The 17,527-nt window shown below is 52.6% G+C and overlaps 1 protein-coding gene across 3 annotated transcripts in view; it reads right to left on the minus strand.

The window, feature by feature from the left end:
* Positions 1-5,979: 5,979 nt before the first annotated feature.
* The window catches only part of CFAP45 (cilia and flagella associated protein 45), a 42,672-nt gene continuing 31,124 nt past the window's right edge, over positions 5,980-17,527 (minus strand). The window contains exon 12 of one of the 3 annotated variants that reach the window (XM_074938937.1): positions 5,980-5,998. In XM_074938937.1, the coding sequence (XP_074795038.1) occupies positions 5,995-5,998 (4 nt within the window). In that variant the 3' untranslated portion in view covers positions 5,980-5,994. Of the gene's footprint in view, positions 5,999-12,918; positions 14,696-17,527 lie in introns of those variants that run through there. The other 2 variants (XM_074938936.1, XM_074938935.1) reach the window with 2 other exon arrangements.

A 17,527-nucleotide genomic window follows, 5' to 3' on the forward strand; every position in this document is an offset into this window, starting at 1 on the left:
ATGCAGAGTCCCATTCCCCCTGCACCCAGAACCCCACAATGAGCCTCTATGCATTCAAATTCCCCCTGCATCCGGACCCCGCACTGAGCCACTGTGACGAAGTGGGAATGTTCTTAATGTTTTCTCTGAATACTGTGTGGGTGCCTCAGTTTCTCCTATGCATTTCTTAAGTATCTTAAGTATAAGGTGGTGGGATAAGGGTGTGTGATTGTTGCAGAGCTCTAGGCAGGTGTGATGCTGTCTGCACAGAGAATGGCCGACACCCTGTCTCCTAGCAACTGATAGCATGGGCCCCTCCCCTGTTTGTTCTCCAACAACTGAAGGTTTTGGAGAACAAAGAGATCAGGTGGTGTCCTGGCCCGGGGAGAGACAAAGGCCAGAGGAGGGGCTGGAGGGGGCTTCAGTTTGGCTGGCCAGGGAAATGGAGAGAGGCCCAGAACCGGGGTCTGGGCTCCCTACCCTCCAAGATGGACCTGACTAAGGGGTCCTGTTCTCTGTACCTACAAGCTCTGTTTTAGACTGTGTTCCTGTCGTCTAATAAACCTTCTGTTTTACTGGCTGGCTGAGAGTCTCAGTGAATCTTAGGAAGTGGGGGGTGCCGGGTCCTGACTCCTCCACACTCCGTGACAGCCACCCACACCAAGATTGCCCCACACAGAACCCTCTTACCCCGCACCTGCATTCCCCCACACTGAGCCCCTCCACCCTTGGACACTGCCAGGCTGAGGCTTGGACACTGCCTGTCCCACACCTGGATTGCGGGGCAGGGCTGGGCATGCCTGTGAGACTCTGTCCCTCTCGCTTGCTATCTTGGTGCACCTGGTGTGGAGGGCTGGGGACAGACTTTAGCAATGGGTTTGTTTGATGTGTGCAAAAGACATTAGCCCTCCCATTTCGGGGGAACAGAGTGTATTTCTTTCTAAAAAGGTGACATAGGAAAAGAGAAAATCGGAGCTACCAGTCTTTCTGAAAGACATATTTTGACACGTCATATGAGGATTTAATTTCAGTTTAGTATGGTTAATAAATACAAAGTGTTTATTAAAAATGCAATTAACTCTGTGGCAAGCGATGCAGGCAGATCTGCTTCATGCAAAGGGTGAGAAACGGGGAACTTATGTGCAAGACAGAGATCTCAGTTTGGAGTGGGCTGTACAAATCTTGTTTTGTTGATGTTGCTTTCCCTTTTCTTCCCCTCCCGCATGCTTGCCTGGAGTTTGGGGAACTAACTGAAAGCTGAATTCAACTGAATCAATAGAGGTGGAACCAACAGGTGTCTTTAGCAACATCGTGGGGCTCTGTGGCCTCTTCTAACACCCCTAGAAAGAGCTAGACGTCAAAGGGCAGGTCCACACTTGAAAATTACATCAGCGCAGCTGCACTGATGTAGTTGTGCCCAGGGCTGACCTTCATGAAAATGGTGCCGTAGGCACACTTGTATTTTGGCGCTCCTGACCCCCGCAGGCACACCACCCCCCATTGTCCCTGACCCTCAGAGCTCTCCCCCATCGCCCCTGATCCCCACGGTTCCCCCCATCACCTCCAGGCCCCACTGCCTCCCCCCAGTGCTTAATTTGTATTGGAAGAGATGCCGGGGCTGAGCTCCCCATACAAATTCAGCACTGGCGGCTGGTGCTGGCCAGGCACCTCTCTCTGAGTGTTTGCGGGCTGGGGGAGTGTTGGGGGGAGTGTGTGTTGTATGTTGTAGGGTGATCATATGTCCCATTTTGGCCAGGACAGTGCTTTTTTGGAAAAAGTGGGCATTTGTCCCACTTGCTCTTGACAATTTGATCAGTTGGAAAGAGCAAACGGGAGAAATGCCCCTTTTGTCAAAAAAGGTGGGGTGCAGAGGAGCGTGAGTGGGGGCGAGCGGCGATGCCAGCCCTGCGCAGGGGGGAGGCAGGACTCCGGCAGGGGGAGGCAGGACTCGTGTGAGCAGCAGTGCCATGCCCAGCCTTTGGGAAATATGGTCACCATGTGTGTTGCTGCTCACCTGAATCCTGCCTGCACCTGGCGCAGGGACGGAGGCTCAGGTGAGCGGCTTGGGCCAGCCACACGTGGGCGGGGGTGCTCGGATGTGCGGTCACCCTAGTGTGTTGGGAGTCTGTGTGTGTGTGTGTGTGTGTTGGGGGAGTGTGTGTGAGGGAGAGTGTGTGTTGGGAGGAGTGTGTGTGTGAGAGAGACAGTGTGTGTGTTGGGGGAGTGTGTGTGTGCCAAGTGAGTATGTCAGTGCGCTGTCTGTTTAAGAAGACCACTAGGAGCCTGAACAGCAGCGTCAGCTCCCACTCCAGATATGGAGGCACCAGCACAGACAGGCTCCCCCTCGCCCCCACCCCAGCTCAGCAGAGACTGGGTACACGGGTTCGGGGGAGGGGGACAGCCTGACATCAGCAAGCCTCCTCTCCAGCACACAGGAGCCAGGCTCCAGGTCTTGAGCTTGGCCAAGGTGGCTCCATGGGTGGGGGCAGAGGGGGAGGCAGGAGCAGTGGTTGCTGCAGACTCAGTGGAGCAGGGCAGCGGGGAGGAGGGGCACCCCCACTTCAGAGCAGTTACCTGGCTGCTCCAGCTGCCCCCACTTCTTCCCTTCTCCCCCCGCAGCTCAGTCTGTCCACCCTCTCCAGACGCTGCCATGCCTGGCTGGCTGCCTCTAAGCCCCGCTGTCGGCAGGTCAAGTGGGTGGGATTTACCAGCACTGTGCCCTCTTGCCTATCCACCCTGGGCAGGGGCCCAGCCCACCCACCCCTAGGGCCAGCCCTGGCTGCGCTGCTGTAGCACGTCTGGGGAGGATGCTTTAAGCCGATGGGAGAGAGAAGCCCTCCTACCAACATAGCTCTGTCTACACAGGGGGTTAGGTTTGCTATAACTACATCGATCAGGGGATGAATTTGTCACACCCCTCAGTAACATGTTACCACAGTGTGTGTAGTGTAGACCTCACCAGAGACTCCTATTGACTTCAATGGGAATTGGATCAAGCATCTTGAAATATTACTCTAAAAAGCTACAGCATAGTTATAATTTTCTATTAGATGCTATAGGATGATGCAAAACACCTGTGGAAAAGTGACTCTGTGGCCTATGAAAGTTTTAATTTGAGTAAAATATTACTCTGTTTTAATTTAGAGCCATCAAATTATTTTACTTTAGCTAAAACCGAGAAAAGCTAACCGTAGGGAAAGACGATTGCGTCTACATTAAGATAAATACAGTATTTCTATATTAAGACAATCTTTGTGTAACTCTCAAACCAGGGAGTTATGAGTCATAGTTACATGAAAGAGCTCGGTTCTGTTTATTCAATAATTTGTGTTGAAGCAAATGCTGATTTTTTAAGTGGTAGCTGGTAAACATGGCAAATAATTAAGTTAAAATAAAAAAAGGGTGATTAAATAATGAATGTAAACTGTATTTGTGATTTTGGGTACACTGTAATTTAACTACCACTAACAATTGTACCACGAACAATCGGTAGATCTATATGTATGATTAAACCCCTTCCCTCCCACCCCCATGCCCCCAATAGAGAAGTCAAACTACACCTAAGCCTATGGGTGCAATTTGCTTGTTAATTACAGTCTTGTGCTTGGTGCTCACGGCCTGACTCAGGTGGCCCCACATGTTCTGATGTTCCCAGCACACCCATGCAGCGTAGTTAGTGCCTCCATGGCCTTGGCGTCTCCTTGTTAAGGCTCAGGGCGCTTGTATTTAATGCCCACATCAGTTTATTTAAGCATTGCAGAATTCACCCAACGGCCACCAAAGCCTGGTCCTGCGGCTGAGTGCAGCCCTCTGGTCCCCCTCCCGTGGCCTTCCAAGATGGCTTGCATCTCATTGTTAATGCATCTCATCTCTGCAGCCACCCTCAGCTTCAGCAGCTTCCCTCCATGATGGGCCCCACTGGAGTCCTGAGAGCCCCCTTGCCCCTCATTTTGCTTCCACCCTGTTTCTGGGCTAGGACAACAGTGTTGCCTGGGGCGGGGGGTGAGCAGGGCTGACCTAACCCTAGGCTAAGAATGCCTGTCATTTAACCCTCTGAGTGCAGTACTGGGGTTAGTGAGAGTCCGGCATTGATCAGGGGCTGTGGTGTCTGCCATGCTGTAACTGTGTGGTTAATCACAGAACCCTCCCTGCCCTGGACTCTCAGCTCCTCCACAATAATGCCAGCCCTCCTGGTCACAAAACCCCCCTAGAAATGTGAGCAGAATGAGACCAAGCAGCAGGGACAGCCTGAGCCTGCAGAGAGCCTGAAACAAAAGAGGTGAAAACAGCCTGTTCATTTAAGTGGGGGGTTGGCTCTGAAACCTACAGATAATTTAAATGACAGTTGTTAACTGCTTCACAGCTGAACATTTTAGCAGCAACATCCAGCTAGCGTGCTTATCCCCCAATCCTAACCTGCTCCTCTGGGGACCAACCCCCCAAGGGTCCCTTCTCAGCTACCAAGCCGCATCCCCAGCTTCGCCTCGCTCCCGTTTCCACGCTGCAGTTCTGAGGCTGGGATACAAAGATCCTTGGCATCTTGAAAGCTGAGCGTGTGGGGAGATAAATTGACCTCATCGGAATCGCAAGATAAACCACCCGGGCACAGCTTTTGTTTGTGTATCGGATCCAGTAAAAACCTCCTGCATCTGATGCAGAATTGCCCCCCAGCAGGGGCACCGAATCCAAGGATTTGGCTCCAGCCCTGATACCCTGCACCTGGGCATTAACTCACAGGCCCTGAATTCCAGCCCCTGCCAATCCAGGCCATGGCAGCACCATCCACCCGCCTCGTCAGCTCCCGCTGCCAGCACAGGCACTGAGACCTAGCTCCTGCTCAGTAAAAGCATCTGCCCTGGGCATTGGGCACAGCCTGGGTCTGTGGTTTCCCAGATGGGCCCCACGCCCATTTGTGAGTGGTGTGGAACCAGCCTCTTCAGTGCTGCCCGGCCTGCTCCTCCAGCCAGACTCAGCCACAGCCTGATTATTAACACTCCGCTGGGTCATCTGCTGCACCGAGCTCAGTCTTCTGATTTAACCCTTAGAGGGCTGGATCCACGCGAAGGCTCTGAGCCAGCCACACGCTCTGCAGTGTCTGTGATTTATCCAGCCCAGACTAGATCTGGTTTGAAGAGAAGTGTCGGGTGGGGAAGCCAGAATGACTGTTGGGAGGAATGCTGCGCCCAGCTTGGATGCCCTGGCAGCTCCTCTGCTCCACACCCCTCCACAAGGCTCACGTTCATGGGGCTTCACTCTCTGGGGGGCCGCTGACAAAATCTCATCAAAGCGTTCTTCCTTGTTGCACCACAAGGCTGAGTGGCTTCTGGATCCTGAGCTCAGCAACAATCTGTCCTTGCCTCCTGCCCTCACCAGAACTCCCCATGGAGCCCCCCAGCGGCAGCAGACACAAAGAAATCCCCCAGGGCCTTGCAGCCGGGCCTAGGGACCCAGACCTCTATGACCCAAGGTGCTCCAGAGCCAGGCACAGCTCAGTTATTAGTTATTTATTTGTATTACCGTAGAGCAGTGGGCCCCAAACTTTTTATGTCATGCCTCCTGTGCCCCCCCAGGAGCTAGGCGGCCAGGAGTAGGGCTGCTCTCCTGGGGGCTGGGGGTTGTGCAGACAGGGGTAAGGGGGCTGAGGCTGGAGCCACAGCTGCGGGTGGGTCTGGGGCCAGGAGTAGAGCTGGGGCTGGGGGCTGGGCGGGGCAAGGCAGGGCGGGGCTGGAGCGGGGCAGTGAGCAGAGCCGTGGCTGAGGGAGGGACCGGAGCAGAGCTGGGCTGGGTGGTGCTTCCTCCGCAACCCTGGCCCAAGCCTCCCTATACCCCACAAACTTTCCTCCATGCTCCCATAGGGGCATGCCCCACAATTTGGGGACCACTGCCATAGAGCTTATGAGGCCGAGTGCTGGACTGTGCTAGGCGCTGGTAGCGGCAGAGGACTGGGAGGCTGTGCGTCTCCTCTCCTGAGGCTCTGATGGGAACCTCAGAGCTTGCCTATGGCTTCATCTCCTGTCACCTGCAAGCACATTGATAAATAAATATAAGCTCAGTGGCAGAGACAAGACTAGAACCCCAGAGCCTTGGGGCCCAACCCCCTCTTTGCACCACTCGGCAACATGTCCCATGTCATGGGATCTGCAGAGAGGCGCAGTGTCCTTTAGGCTGGCTGGACCCAGTAGCTCAGCGTCCCTGTAAACCCTAAATCAAGATTCAGCATCTTTGTCCCTTGGGTCCGTTCTCACCCACAGACAGCAGCAGTATTCCCCCAGCTCAGCACTGTCCTTGGGACCTTGGCTGGCAGAGCCCTCTCATTCCAGCCGGGAGCGTCCCCTCACTGAGCTGCTGGATCCCGTTCCCAGGACAAAGGGAGCTGGAGTGGGTGCGAAATGCTCTTGACTCAGAGTGGGGATGCTGCAGCCAGTGCACTGGTATAATTGGCTGGGCTGGGTGCAGAGAGTTGGCACCAGCGTGACAGGTGCCTTAGGAGCACCAGAGAAAGGCAGCAATTACTCAGAGCAACCTGCTGAGCAGCAGATTCACTGCTTTTCTCCCTTCCCCATGGGCAGGTTAGCAGGCGTGGGGGAGCAGACCCACGGCTCTCCTGGGCTGCAGGAGGATAAGACTAAGGAAGGGGTTCTCTGGGCCCCAGCAGCAGGAGAGGACTGGAGCTGTGGCAGTAGGACACAGGCTGGCTGGCCAGCAGGCCAGGCACAGAGCCTGTGGGGAGCAGAGACTGGGGGCCCTGCAGCTGAATGGATGAACAGAGGGGCCTAAAGGGGTTCTGAGTAGCATGGGCTGGCAGCTCCCCACAAGGCAGGACCTGAGAATCAGCTGTTGCACCCCTGGTGTTACAGCCTGGGAATGGGGCAGGCGCAGGGTACACTTAATGGGGCTGGGGGTGGAACTTGCAGCCAAAGTGTGGCTCACAGGGCAAACAGCCCAGGCAAGAGCTGCGGGAGAGTCCCTGTGAGGCAGCAGTGTGGGAAAGGACCCCGCCCAGGGGGACCTGCAGGCCAGAACGTAGGGGGACGAGGGGCTCCCTTGGGAGCAGGGCTGGCTATATGGATGATTAAGGGGGGGTGCATAGGGCTGAGAACACAGTGTGTGCGCTCTGGGGGCACACATGAGTGAAGCAAGAAGTGGTGTTCACCCTAGAGGCCTGTCTGAGGAATAATGGTGGACCGCCCCCGCCCCCTTTGTGCTAGGGCTGGGCCTGCTGCCGCGAGACGGTGCTTGTTTCTGGCTGGGGTTGCCAGTGCTGGTTGGACGTATTCCTGGAGGTGTCATCATACAACATAACCTTTAATTAAAGGTTAATCTTTACTCCTGGAGACTCCAGAACGATCCTGGAGCCCGGCAGTCTATTTCCGGGTGGCGCTGTCTGCCACCCCTAGGCTGTGGCGGATTACCACACGGGCCCATGGGACACCTGCCCAAAGGCCCCAGCCAATTTGAGGGCACCCTGCAAGAGCACCGGAACTCTGGCCCCTACCCCTGCTCCTCCTCTTCCCCCGAGGCCCCACACCCTGGCCAGGCCAGAAGCTGGAGCCTGGCTGTGGGAGGGTGACCATATTTGCCTGCCCCCACATGAGGAGCTGGCCCAAGCCCCTCCCCAGCCCCCGAGTGGAGCTGGCCCAACCCCCTTGCTCCCTGTGTGGGCCTGGCCCAAGTCCCACTGCTCACCCCCCCCCCAAGCCCTGCCACTCGGCCCCCTGATCCCCTTTTTGGCAAAACTGGGCATTTATCTCATTTGCTCTTGCCAATTGATTATCAGTTGGCAAGAGGCCAAACCGGGGCCAAAATTGGACATATGGCCTAGGCCAGTAGTTCCCAAACTTTTTTGGTGCCCGCCCGCCCCCCGCTTACCCAGTCTGCATGCCTCTGGGAGCCAGAGCCAGGAGTAGGGGCAGAGCCAGGAGTGGGGGTTGGGAGCCAGGGGCCAGGAGTGGGGCTGTAGCTGTGGCTGGGGCCGTGGTCAGGAGCGGTACCGTGACTGGGGCACACTCCCTCCCCACTCCCCATGGGGGCTGACCCAGGCCTTGCCATACCCCCCCCAAATGTTCTTCCGTGTCCCCCTAGGGGGCGTACAACGCATATTGGGGACCACTGCCCTAGGCTGTGGTAAGAGCCACCCAGGGAGCCCGGGCAGCTGTGAGGAACCCCAGATCCTCCACCTGCCCTGGGTGGGGGGGCCAGGGGCCCCGAGAGCAGCCCCCAGCCCATGTCCTTACCCTCCAGGGCACACTGCCCTGGGCAGGTGGAGGGTTCTGGGCGCACCAGACAGCTCTTATCATGGCCCTGCTTCTGGCCAGGGCAGGGGCCATGACCTTGGGGAGAAGGGGAGAAGCAGGGAATGGGGTGGGGGGAATATTCTTTGTGCCCAAGGCCCCAATAAATCTTTATCCGCTTCTGCCCATAGGCGTCTGTTGGGCAGAGAAGACTCCATGCACCTCAGCTAAAGATAAGGAGCCTGAGACCTGCCCGCTCTTGCAGTGCATCCCCAAGGGCTCTGCATGCTCCCCTCCCAGACACTTCCCCTGCACTGCTGCTCCCAGGCAAAGGGCAGGCCTGGCTGGAGTCCAGATTGCTTGGAGTCCCTGCTGGCTGAGACATGTAGAGCATTCCCAGCTGCCCTTGCTATTCCGGCACTAAAGAAAGTTTTGGAGATTCTCTCTCCCTCCCGCACCCCCTGAATGCAATCACACATCCGCATGCACACAGGTTTCTGACCCTGCATCAGTTTTAGAGGATAAATCATTAGAGGGAATGGTCACTTTTTGCTGTTATTTTTTTAACAAAGGTCATCAGAGGTTGCAAAATGAAATCAGCTTCCAAGAAACAGCACTGGTGAGGCCACACCTGGAGTATTGCATCCAGTTTTGGGCCGCCCACTACAGAAAGGATGTGGACAAATTGGAGAGAGTCCAGGGGAGGGCAACACGAATTATGAGGGGGCTGGGGCACATGACTTACGAGGAGAGGCTGAGGGAAATGGGTTTATTTAGTCTACAGAAGAGAAGAGTGAGGGGGGATTTGATAGCAGCCTTCAGCTCCCCGAAGGGGGATTCCAAAGAGGATGGAGCTTGGCTGTTCTCAGAAGTGGCAGATGACAGAACAAGGAGCAATGGTCTCAAGATGCAGTGGCGGAGGTCTAGGTTGGATATTAGGAAACACTATTTCAGTAGGAGGATGGTGAAGCACTGGAATGCGTTACCTAGGGAGGTGGTGGGATCTCCATCCTTAGAGGTTTTTAAGCTCAGGCTTGACAAAGCCCTGGCTGGGATGATTTAGTTGGGGATTGGTCCTGCTTTGAGCAGGGGGTGGGACTAGATGACCTCCTGAGGTCCCTTCCAACCCTGATCTTCTGTGAAGAGTGGCCCTCTTTCAAAATGGCTCCTAGCTGCTGTTGCTTCCAGCAGTGAAAACTGTAGCACCATCCTGTGTTGCTCGGAAGCAGATTCAGGAGCCCTGCAAAGAGCCAGCAAATGGAGGCAGTGGACATATCTGCTGAGGGCACCTGGAGCTTCGGCCCTATTGAGAACAATAAAAGATGGCAGCCCATTCTGAAATGGGGCAGCTCATGGCATTCTCTGACAGACTATAGGCCAGCCTCTGCTGAAGGAGAAACTTTCACTCTGAGTAATGTCAAAAATGGCCATTGCCTCTAAAACGTGGCTGGAAACATGGTCAGTGTGCAGGATTTCAGTGCATCCTAAGTCTCTGATGACCTCCTGAGGTCCCTTCCAACCCTGATATTCTATGATTCTGGGAAGCTGGAAGAGTTAGAGTTATTCTGTTCAGATCATCTCAGACAGAAAAGGTCTGACATAGGGTTCTCAAAATCTTAGAGGATCCCTTTTTAATTAGTTTTTATTCAAACTATTTAACAGATGTTGTGGTACATTCTCAGAAAACCCATTCCAAACTCAGAGCACGTGCTGTCATGTTGAAGGCTATTTGCACTTTTCACATTAACAAAGTGGTTGAATCCCTGCTGTAAATCCAAAACTCAGCCCAAACTGAGCTGTGGAGCCCAGAGAGGCACCTGCACGATGCTGCACTGCGCAACTTGAAGCTGGGGTTGGGTGGGGGGATACGGACCGCTGCTCATGGTCCCTATCCTAATGTGCTGCTAATGGTCTGGCTGAGACATCCCCCTCAAAGAGCTGGCATTCCTCCACCTCCCCGCCTTCCAGTTTACACCAAGCCCCTGTGTAAACATTTTCTCCAAGCTGTACCGTTTACAGAGTTCTCTACAAACTCTGCCTGGATGCAGCAATAGCCTCCTGGAGAAAAGCCAGCGACAAGCTTCGCACCACCTGCTTCCTCCCATTATCTTCGCAAACCATGGCTGTGGTACAACAGGTTAGTGCGCTGGCTCTTAGTCAGTGGGCTAAGCCTATCCAGGGAGGTAGCCGTTTCCTCTGGGTTTCTTTGGGAACGCTTGGTGCACACGTCTCTGAGCGTCTGGCTCTGACGTCTCCGACAACGTACAGGGTTGAGGGAATCTCCTACTGAGGAATTAATTCTTACAGTTCCTGCTGGGGAGGGTCTGCTCGTGAGAGGTCACAAGGTGGTACGGGGCCTGGGACTATTCACACGTAAATGCTTCTGGAAAAGCACTTCGAGTTCCTAAGGAACAATGATACAACACCCAGCACCACAGAACCTATTCTAAAGCCACGGACTTCCCACAGCACCTCTTCTATCACCCACAGTCCCTGCCCTCCTAGGCCAGACAACCTCAACGCTCTCCTCTGTGCGGGTGTCAGCTGGGCCTTATTCCCTGTCCCGTTGTAACAGATAGGTCTGGGACATTTTGGGCTCTGGGAAGAATTGCCTGGCCTGCTTCCCCCATGCAGGGGATTCACCCTCGCTCTGGGGATACGTTGCACCTGCTAAGCTGTGCAAAGAGGATTGGATCTCCCAGCTCTGTGCCACCCCTGCAGAACCACTGGTACAGGGAGCGTTCAGGGACAGGAGACATGGCCTGCGGAGTCTTGCACCCCAGCTAACCTCTGCTGCCACAATGCTTAGAAAGCCTATTACTTAGGGCAGCCCTCAGGCTGCTCTAGCCTTCGCCAATCTGTCTCCATCTGCCTCTGCACAGGAGAGGCACACAGTCTCTCTGAGGCCCCTGTGCTGATTGAGGCCCGCAAGGCACTGTAGAGATTCACACGCTCTCAGATCTGTTGGGTCCATCACTCTGCTCTGAATTATTCAGCAGAAGAAGCTCTGAGCTCCATGTCCGATGCCATACGCTCAGAGAGGGAGAGGCAGCCCCACTAGCTGAGATCTCAGCCCACCCCTGTCATAAATATAAAGGGAAGGGTAAACACCTTTAAATCCCTCCTGGCCAGAGGCAAAACCCTTTCACCTGTAAAGGGTTAAGAAGCTAAGATAACCTCGCTGGCACCAATGACCAATGAGGAGACAAGATACTTTCAAAGCTGGGGGGGGAGAAACAAAGGGTCCTCTCTGTCCGTGTGATGCTTTTGCCGGGAACAGAGCAGGAATGCAGGTCAGAACTCCTGTAGAGAGTTAGTAAGCAATCTAGTTAGATATGCGTTTGTCAAGGTTCCTCCCCCACTCTGAACTCTAGGGTACAGATGTGGGGACCTGCATGAAAAACCTCCAAAGCTTATCTTTACCAGCTTAGGTCAAAACTTCCCCAAGGTACAAAATATTCCATCCTTTGTCCTTGGATTGGCCACTACCACCACCAAACAAATACTGGTTATTGGGGAAGAGCTGTTTGGACACGTCTTTCCCCCCAAAATACTTCCCAAAACCTTGCACCCCACTTTCTGGACAAGGTTTGGTAAAAAGCCTCACCAATTTGCCTAGGTGACTACAGACTCAGACCCTTGGATCTTAAGAACAATGAACAATTCTCCCAACCCTTGCACTCCCCCTTTCCAGGGAAATGTTGGATAAAAAGCCTCACCAATTTGCATAGGTGACCACAGACCCAAACCCTTGGATCTGAGAACAATGAAAAAAAAAAACAAACATTCAGTTTTCTTACAAGAAGACTTTTAATAGAAATAGAAGTAAATAGAAATAAAAAAAAATCCCCCCTGTAAAATCAGGATGGTAGATACCTTACAGGGTACTTAGATTCAAAACATAGAGAACCCCTCTAGGCAAAACCTTAAGTTACAAAAAAGATACACAGACAGAAATAGTTATTCTATTCAGCACAATTCTTTTCTCAGCCATTTAAAGAAATCATAATCTAACACCTACCTAGCTAGATTACTTACTAAAAGTTCTAAGACTCCATTCCTGGTCTATCCCCGGCAAAGACAGAATATAGAGAGACACACAGACCCTTTGTTTCTCTCCCTCCTCCCAGCTTTTGAAAGTATCTTGTCTCCTCATTGGTCATTTTGGTCAGGTGCCAGCGAGGTTACCTTTAGCTTCTTAACCCTTTACAGGTGAGAGGAGCTTTCCCCTGGCCAGGAGGGATTTCAAAGGGGTTTACCCTTCCCTTTATATTTATGACAGCATTAGATTCTGTTTTGTTTAAATGGCTGATAAAATAAGTTGTGCTGAATGGAATGTATATTCCTGTTTTTGTGTCTTTTTGTAACTTTGCCTAGAGAGATTCTCTATGTTTTGAATCTGATTACCCTGTAAGGTATTTACCATCGTGATTTTACAGAGGTGATTCTTTTGCTTTTTCTTTAATTAAAATTCTTCTTTTAAGAACCTGATTGCTTTTTCATTGTTCTTAAGATCCAAGGGTTTGGGTCTGTGTTCACCTATGCAAATTGGTGAGGATTTTTATCAAGCTTTCCCCAGGAAAGGGGGTGTAGTGCTTGGGGGGATATTCTGTGGCGGGGAGACGTTTCCAAGTGGGCACTTCCCCTGTTCTTTGTGTAACACTTTGGTGGTGGCAGCTTTTAACCTAAGCTGGTAAGAATAAGCTTAGGGGGTTTTCATGCAGGTCCCCACATCTGTACCCTAGAGTTCAGAGTGGGGAAGGAACCTTGACAGCCCCTGACGCCATGTATAGGACCATGCTGTTCTGGGACATGGGGACAGAGCTGGACTTGCAGGAGCCAGAGGAGGGAGGTAAGCCAGTCTGTGCCTCCCTCTATCAAAGACCCTCCGGTGATTTTTCTCATCTTTCCATTCCCTGCTTGCTCTCTCTCTCCTCCTTTCCCCCTCCTCCTCCCGCCCAGAGCCTCTCTGTAACAGCAAGGGTTTATCACCTCTGGGGTTCAGGCAGATGCTGTTGTATGAGCTGGGAGGAGCAGCTGGAGAAACTTCTGTCCCAGGGATATGGGTGCCTGGAGCCTTCAGTTAGGCAAATTTTCCTGCCTCAACCCCTCTGACAGTGATTCTTCTGGAGAAAGCTCTCTGTGGGGTACGCTGCTGTGCCTGACACACTGGCTCCTGGCACTCCTGTGTAGCACAGCTGGGAGCAATCTATCCGTACTCAGGGATTTTCTGCTGTTGCTGCACTTGGCGCCAGTCCATTTCCCCACGCAATGTGACTCCCTCCAATATGTCGTTCTCAGAGTATACATCAAGAATTTGTTCCAAAAAACACTGACAGCAGAACAGAACTAGACTGCAAAGGAAAATCCGGTTTCAACTTTAACTCTAGTGCTGCTCTCAGCACCAATCCCTACAGCACTACAGAGCCAATACTGCATGCAGGACGGGTGGTGGGGCTGTGCGGGGACTGTCAGCCATCGAAGTGGGAATCGGGAGCCAAGGGCAGGGTGTACTGGGAGAATGAACCTGTTGAGGGTTCTTGATGGTGTTCTGGCAGCTGCTACACTGTTCATCCAGCTTTAATGACAAGGGTTATTAGAGTCCAGGGAGCGCTGCTTGATGCTAGGGGACCTGGAACTGAGCTGAGAACCATCAAGTCACAGTCAAGCCAAGGAAGGGACCCACCTGCGCTGTATCTAACTCTGTCCAAAGAATTGTTTGGGGGTCCGGAGCCAATGCCATCTGGAGGGCAGGGGCCCAGCAGGGTCTGGAGCCGATACCGTCTGGAGGGCAGGGGCCCAGCAGGGTTTCCAGGAGCGTATGGTTTCTCTTGCTCTTCTCAGACATCAGCGCACGACTCCAGCCTTTAGCATTCTATACTGATGGACGTGGGGATATGGGAACAGATCAAGCCGGGATTTTTCCCGGCTGCCAGTGACTGGCTGGTCTGGCTCTGGCCACAAGGTGCAAGCTGGCTGAGCAGCCCCATGTAACTGAGCTAAGGACTGTAGCACAGTGAAGAAAATGCCCATATACCTTGCCCACAGTAACCCAGGAAGCCTGTGGTTGGAGCACCCATGTCCAGGACCTGACATAAGCCCCTCCATGGAAGCGGAGGAGGTATCCTCTAATGCGTCCCTCTCACCTGGGGAGCATGGGTGAGCCACTCTCCACAGCCCACAGAGCTGGGTCGAGCTGGAGAGGGGATGCTTTCCCACCTTCCCTGGTGGGGCTGATTTGGGGACACAGTAAAGCGAAGGACACCAACACCTCCATAAATATCTCTATTCAAAAAACACTCTCAGTAACTAACAAAATATACAATCTAGGCCCCTGGCGAGGCTGGGCTGCTATTCCTTGCTGTGCGGTGGAGCCGGGTTGGGCTAGGCAATGCTGCCTTGGAGACCCTCAGTGCACGGAGGCTGGCCCAACGAGGGCTCGGCGCTCCACCTGGGCACAGTACTTCTCAGGCAGGCCAGCAGCTCTAGAAACAAAGAAAACAAGGGAAGGGATGTCACTGAAAGCCCCAAGGCCCTGCTGCAGAATGCTGGGGTATGGGCCCAGCCCACAGCCGGAGTCCCCATCTCTCCCAGGTCCCACAGAGTCAGCTGGGAGGGCCACACTGGACTTGGCACTACCAGCCTCCTCACCATGATCAGTGGGGCCTCTGTCTGGTGGGGCAGGGGGCCTCTTCACCATGGAATTTAAATCTGTCCCTCTGGCTGCTCCCCCTGGGGCCCCACTGCCTGGTCACAATGAAGGAGTTGGCAGATGTGATTGCAGAGCCATTGGCCATTATCTTTGAAAACTCATGGCGATCGAAGGAGGTCCCGGATGACTGGAAAAAGGCTAATGCAGTGCCCATCTTTAAAAAAGGGAAGAAGGGGGATCCTGGAAACTACAGGCCAGTCAGCCTCACCTCAGTCCCTGGAAAAATCATTAAAAGAAAAGGAGGACTTGAGGCACGTTAGAGACTAACCAATTTATTTGAGCATAAGCTTTCGTGAGCTACAGCTCACTTCATCGGATGCATAAAGTGGAAAGTACAGTGAGGAGATTTTATATATACACACAGACCATGAAAAAATATACATTGTAAGGAGAGTGATCTCTCAAGATGAGCTATTACCAGCAGGAGAGTGGGGTGGGGGGAGAGAAAACCTTTTGAAGTGATAATCAAGGTGGGCCATTTCCAGCACATTTCCAGGAGTTAACAAGAACGTCTGAGGAACAGTGCGGGGGGGAGGAATAACAACAAGGACAAGTGCAGAGTCCTGCACTTAGGACGGAAGAATCCAATGCACCGCTACAGACTAGTCATTATACTAAGTGAAGAAACCTGATGAGGTTCAATAAGGATAAGTGCAGCGTCCTGCACTTAGGACGGAAGAACCCAATGCACAGCTACAGACTAGGGACCGAATGGCTAGGCAGCAGTTCTGCAGAAAAGGACCTAGGGGTTACAGTGGACAAGAAGCTGGATATGAGTCAACAGTGTGCCCTTGCTGCCAAGAAGGCCAATGGCATTTTGAGATGTATAAGTAGGGGCATTGCCAGCAGATCGAGGGACGTGATCGTTCCCCTCTATTCGACACTGGTGAGGTCTCATCTGGAGTACTGTGTCCAGTTTTGGGCCCCACACTACAAGAAGGATGTGGAAAAATTGGAAAGAGTCCAGCGGAGGGAAACAAAAATGATTAGGGGACTGGAACACATGAGTTATGAGGAGAGGCTGAGGGAACTGGGGATGTTTAGTCTACGGAAGAGAAGAATGAGGGGGGATTTGATAGCTGCTTTCAACTACCTGAAAGGGGGTTCCAAAGAGGATGGCTCTAGACTGTTCTCAGTGGTAGCAGATGACAGAACAAGGAGTAATGGTCTCAAGTTGCAGTGGGAGAGATTTAGGTTGGATATTAAGAAAAACTTTTTTACTAGGAGGGTGGTGAAACACTGGAATGCGTTACCTAGGGAGGTGGTGGAATCCCCTTCCTTCGAAGTTTTTAAGGTCAGGCTTGACAAAGCCCTGGCTGGGATGATTTAATTGGGGATCGGTCCTGCTTTGAGCAGGGGGTTGGACTAGATGACCTCCTGAGGTCCCTTCCAACCCTGATATTCTATGATTCTATGATAAACAAGGGGAAATAGTTTCACTTAGTATAATGACTCAACCACTGACAGCAGGATTGTCTGGCTATATAGACTCCCTCCTCAGGCCCTACGCTACCAGCACTCCCAGCTATCTTCGAGACACCACTGACTTCCTGAGGAAACTACAATCCATCGGTGATCTTCCTGAAAACACCATCCTGGCCACTATGGATGTAGAAGCCCTCTACACCAACATTCCACACAAAGATGGACTACAAGCCATCAGGAACACTGTCCCCGATAATGTCACGGCAAACCTGGTGGCTGAACTTTGTGACTTTGTCCTCACCCATAACTATTTCACATTTGGGGACAATGTATACCTTCAAATCAGCAGCACTGCTATGGGTACCCGCATGGCCCCACAGTATGCCAACATTTTTATGGCTGACTTAGAACAACGCTTCCTCAGCTCTCGTCCCCTAATGCCCCTACTCTACTTGCACTATATTGATGACATCTTCATCATCTGGACCCATGGAAAAGAAACCCTTGAGGAATTCCACCATGATTTCAACAATTTCTATCCCACCATCAACCTCAGCCTGGACCAGTGCACACAAGAGATCCACTTCCTGGACACTACAGTGCTAATAAGCGATGGTCACATAAACACCACCCTATACCGGAAACCTACTGACTGCTATTCCTACCTACATGCCTCCAGCTTTCACCCAGACCACACCACACGATCCATTGTCTACAGCCAAGCTCTAAGATACAACCGCATTTGCTCCAACCCCTCAGACAGAGACAAACACCTACAAGATCTCTATCAAGCATTCTTACAACTACAATACCCACCTGCTGAAGTGAAGAAACAGATTGACAGAGCCAGAAGAGTACCCAGAAGTCACCTACTACAGGACAGGCCCAACAAAGAAAATATCAGAATGCCACTAGCCGTCACCTTCAGCCCCCAACTAAAACCTCTCCAACGCATTATCAAGGATCTACAACCTATCCTGAAGGACAACCCATCACTCTCACAAATCTTGGGAGACAGGCCAGTACTTGCCTACAGACAGCCCCACAACCTGAAGCAAATACTCACCAGCAACCACACACCACACAACAGAACCACTAACCCAGGAACCTATCCTTGCAACAAAGCCCGTTGCCAACTGTGCCCACATATCTATTCAGGGGACACCATCATAGGGCCTAA

This window comes from Natator depressus, chromosome 24 (genome assembly GCF_965152275.1).
Source record: "Natator depressus isolate rNatDep1 chromosome 24, rNatDep2.hap1, whole genome shotgun sequence".
Lineage (NCBI taxonomy): Eukaryota > Metazoa > Chordata > Testudines > Cheloniidae > Natator > Natator depressus.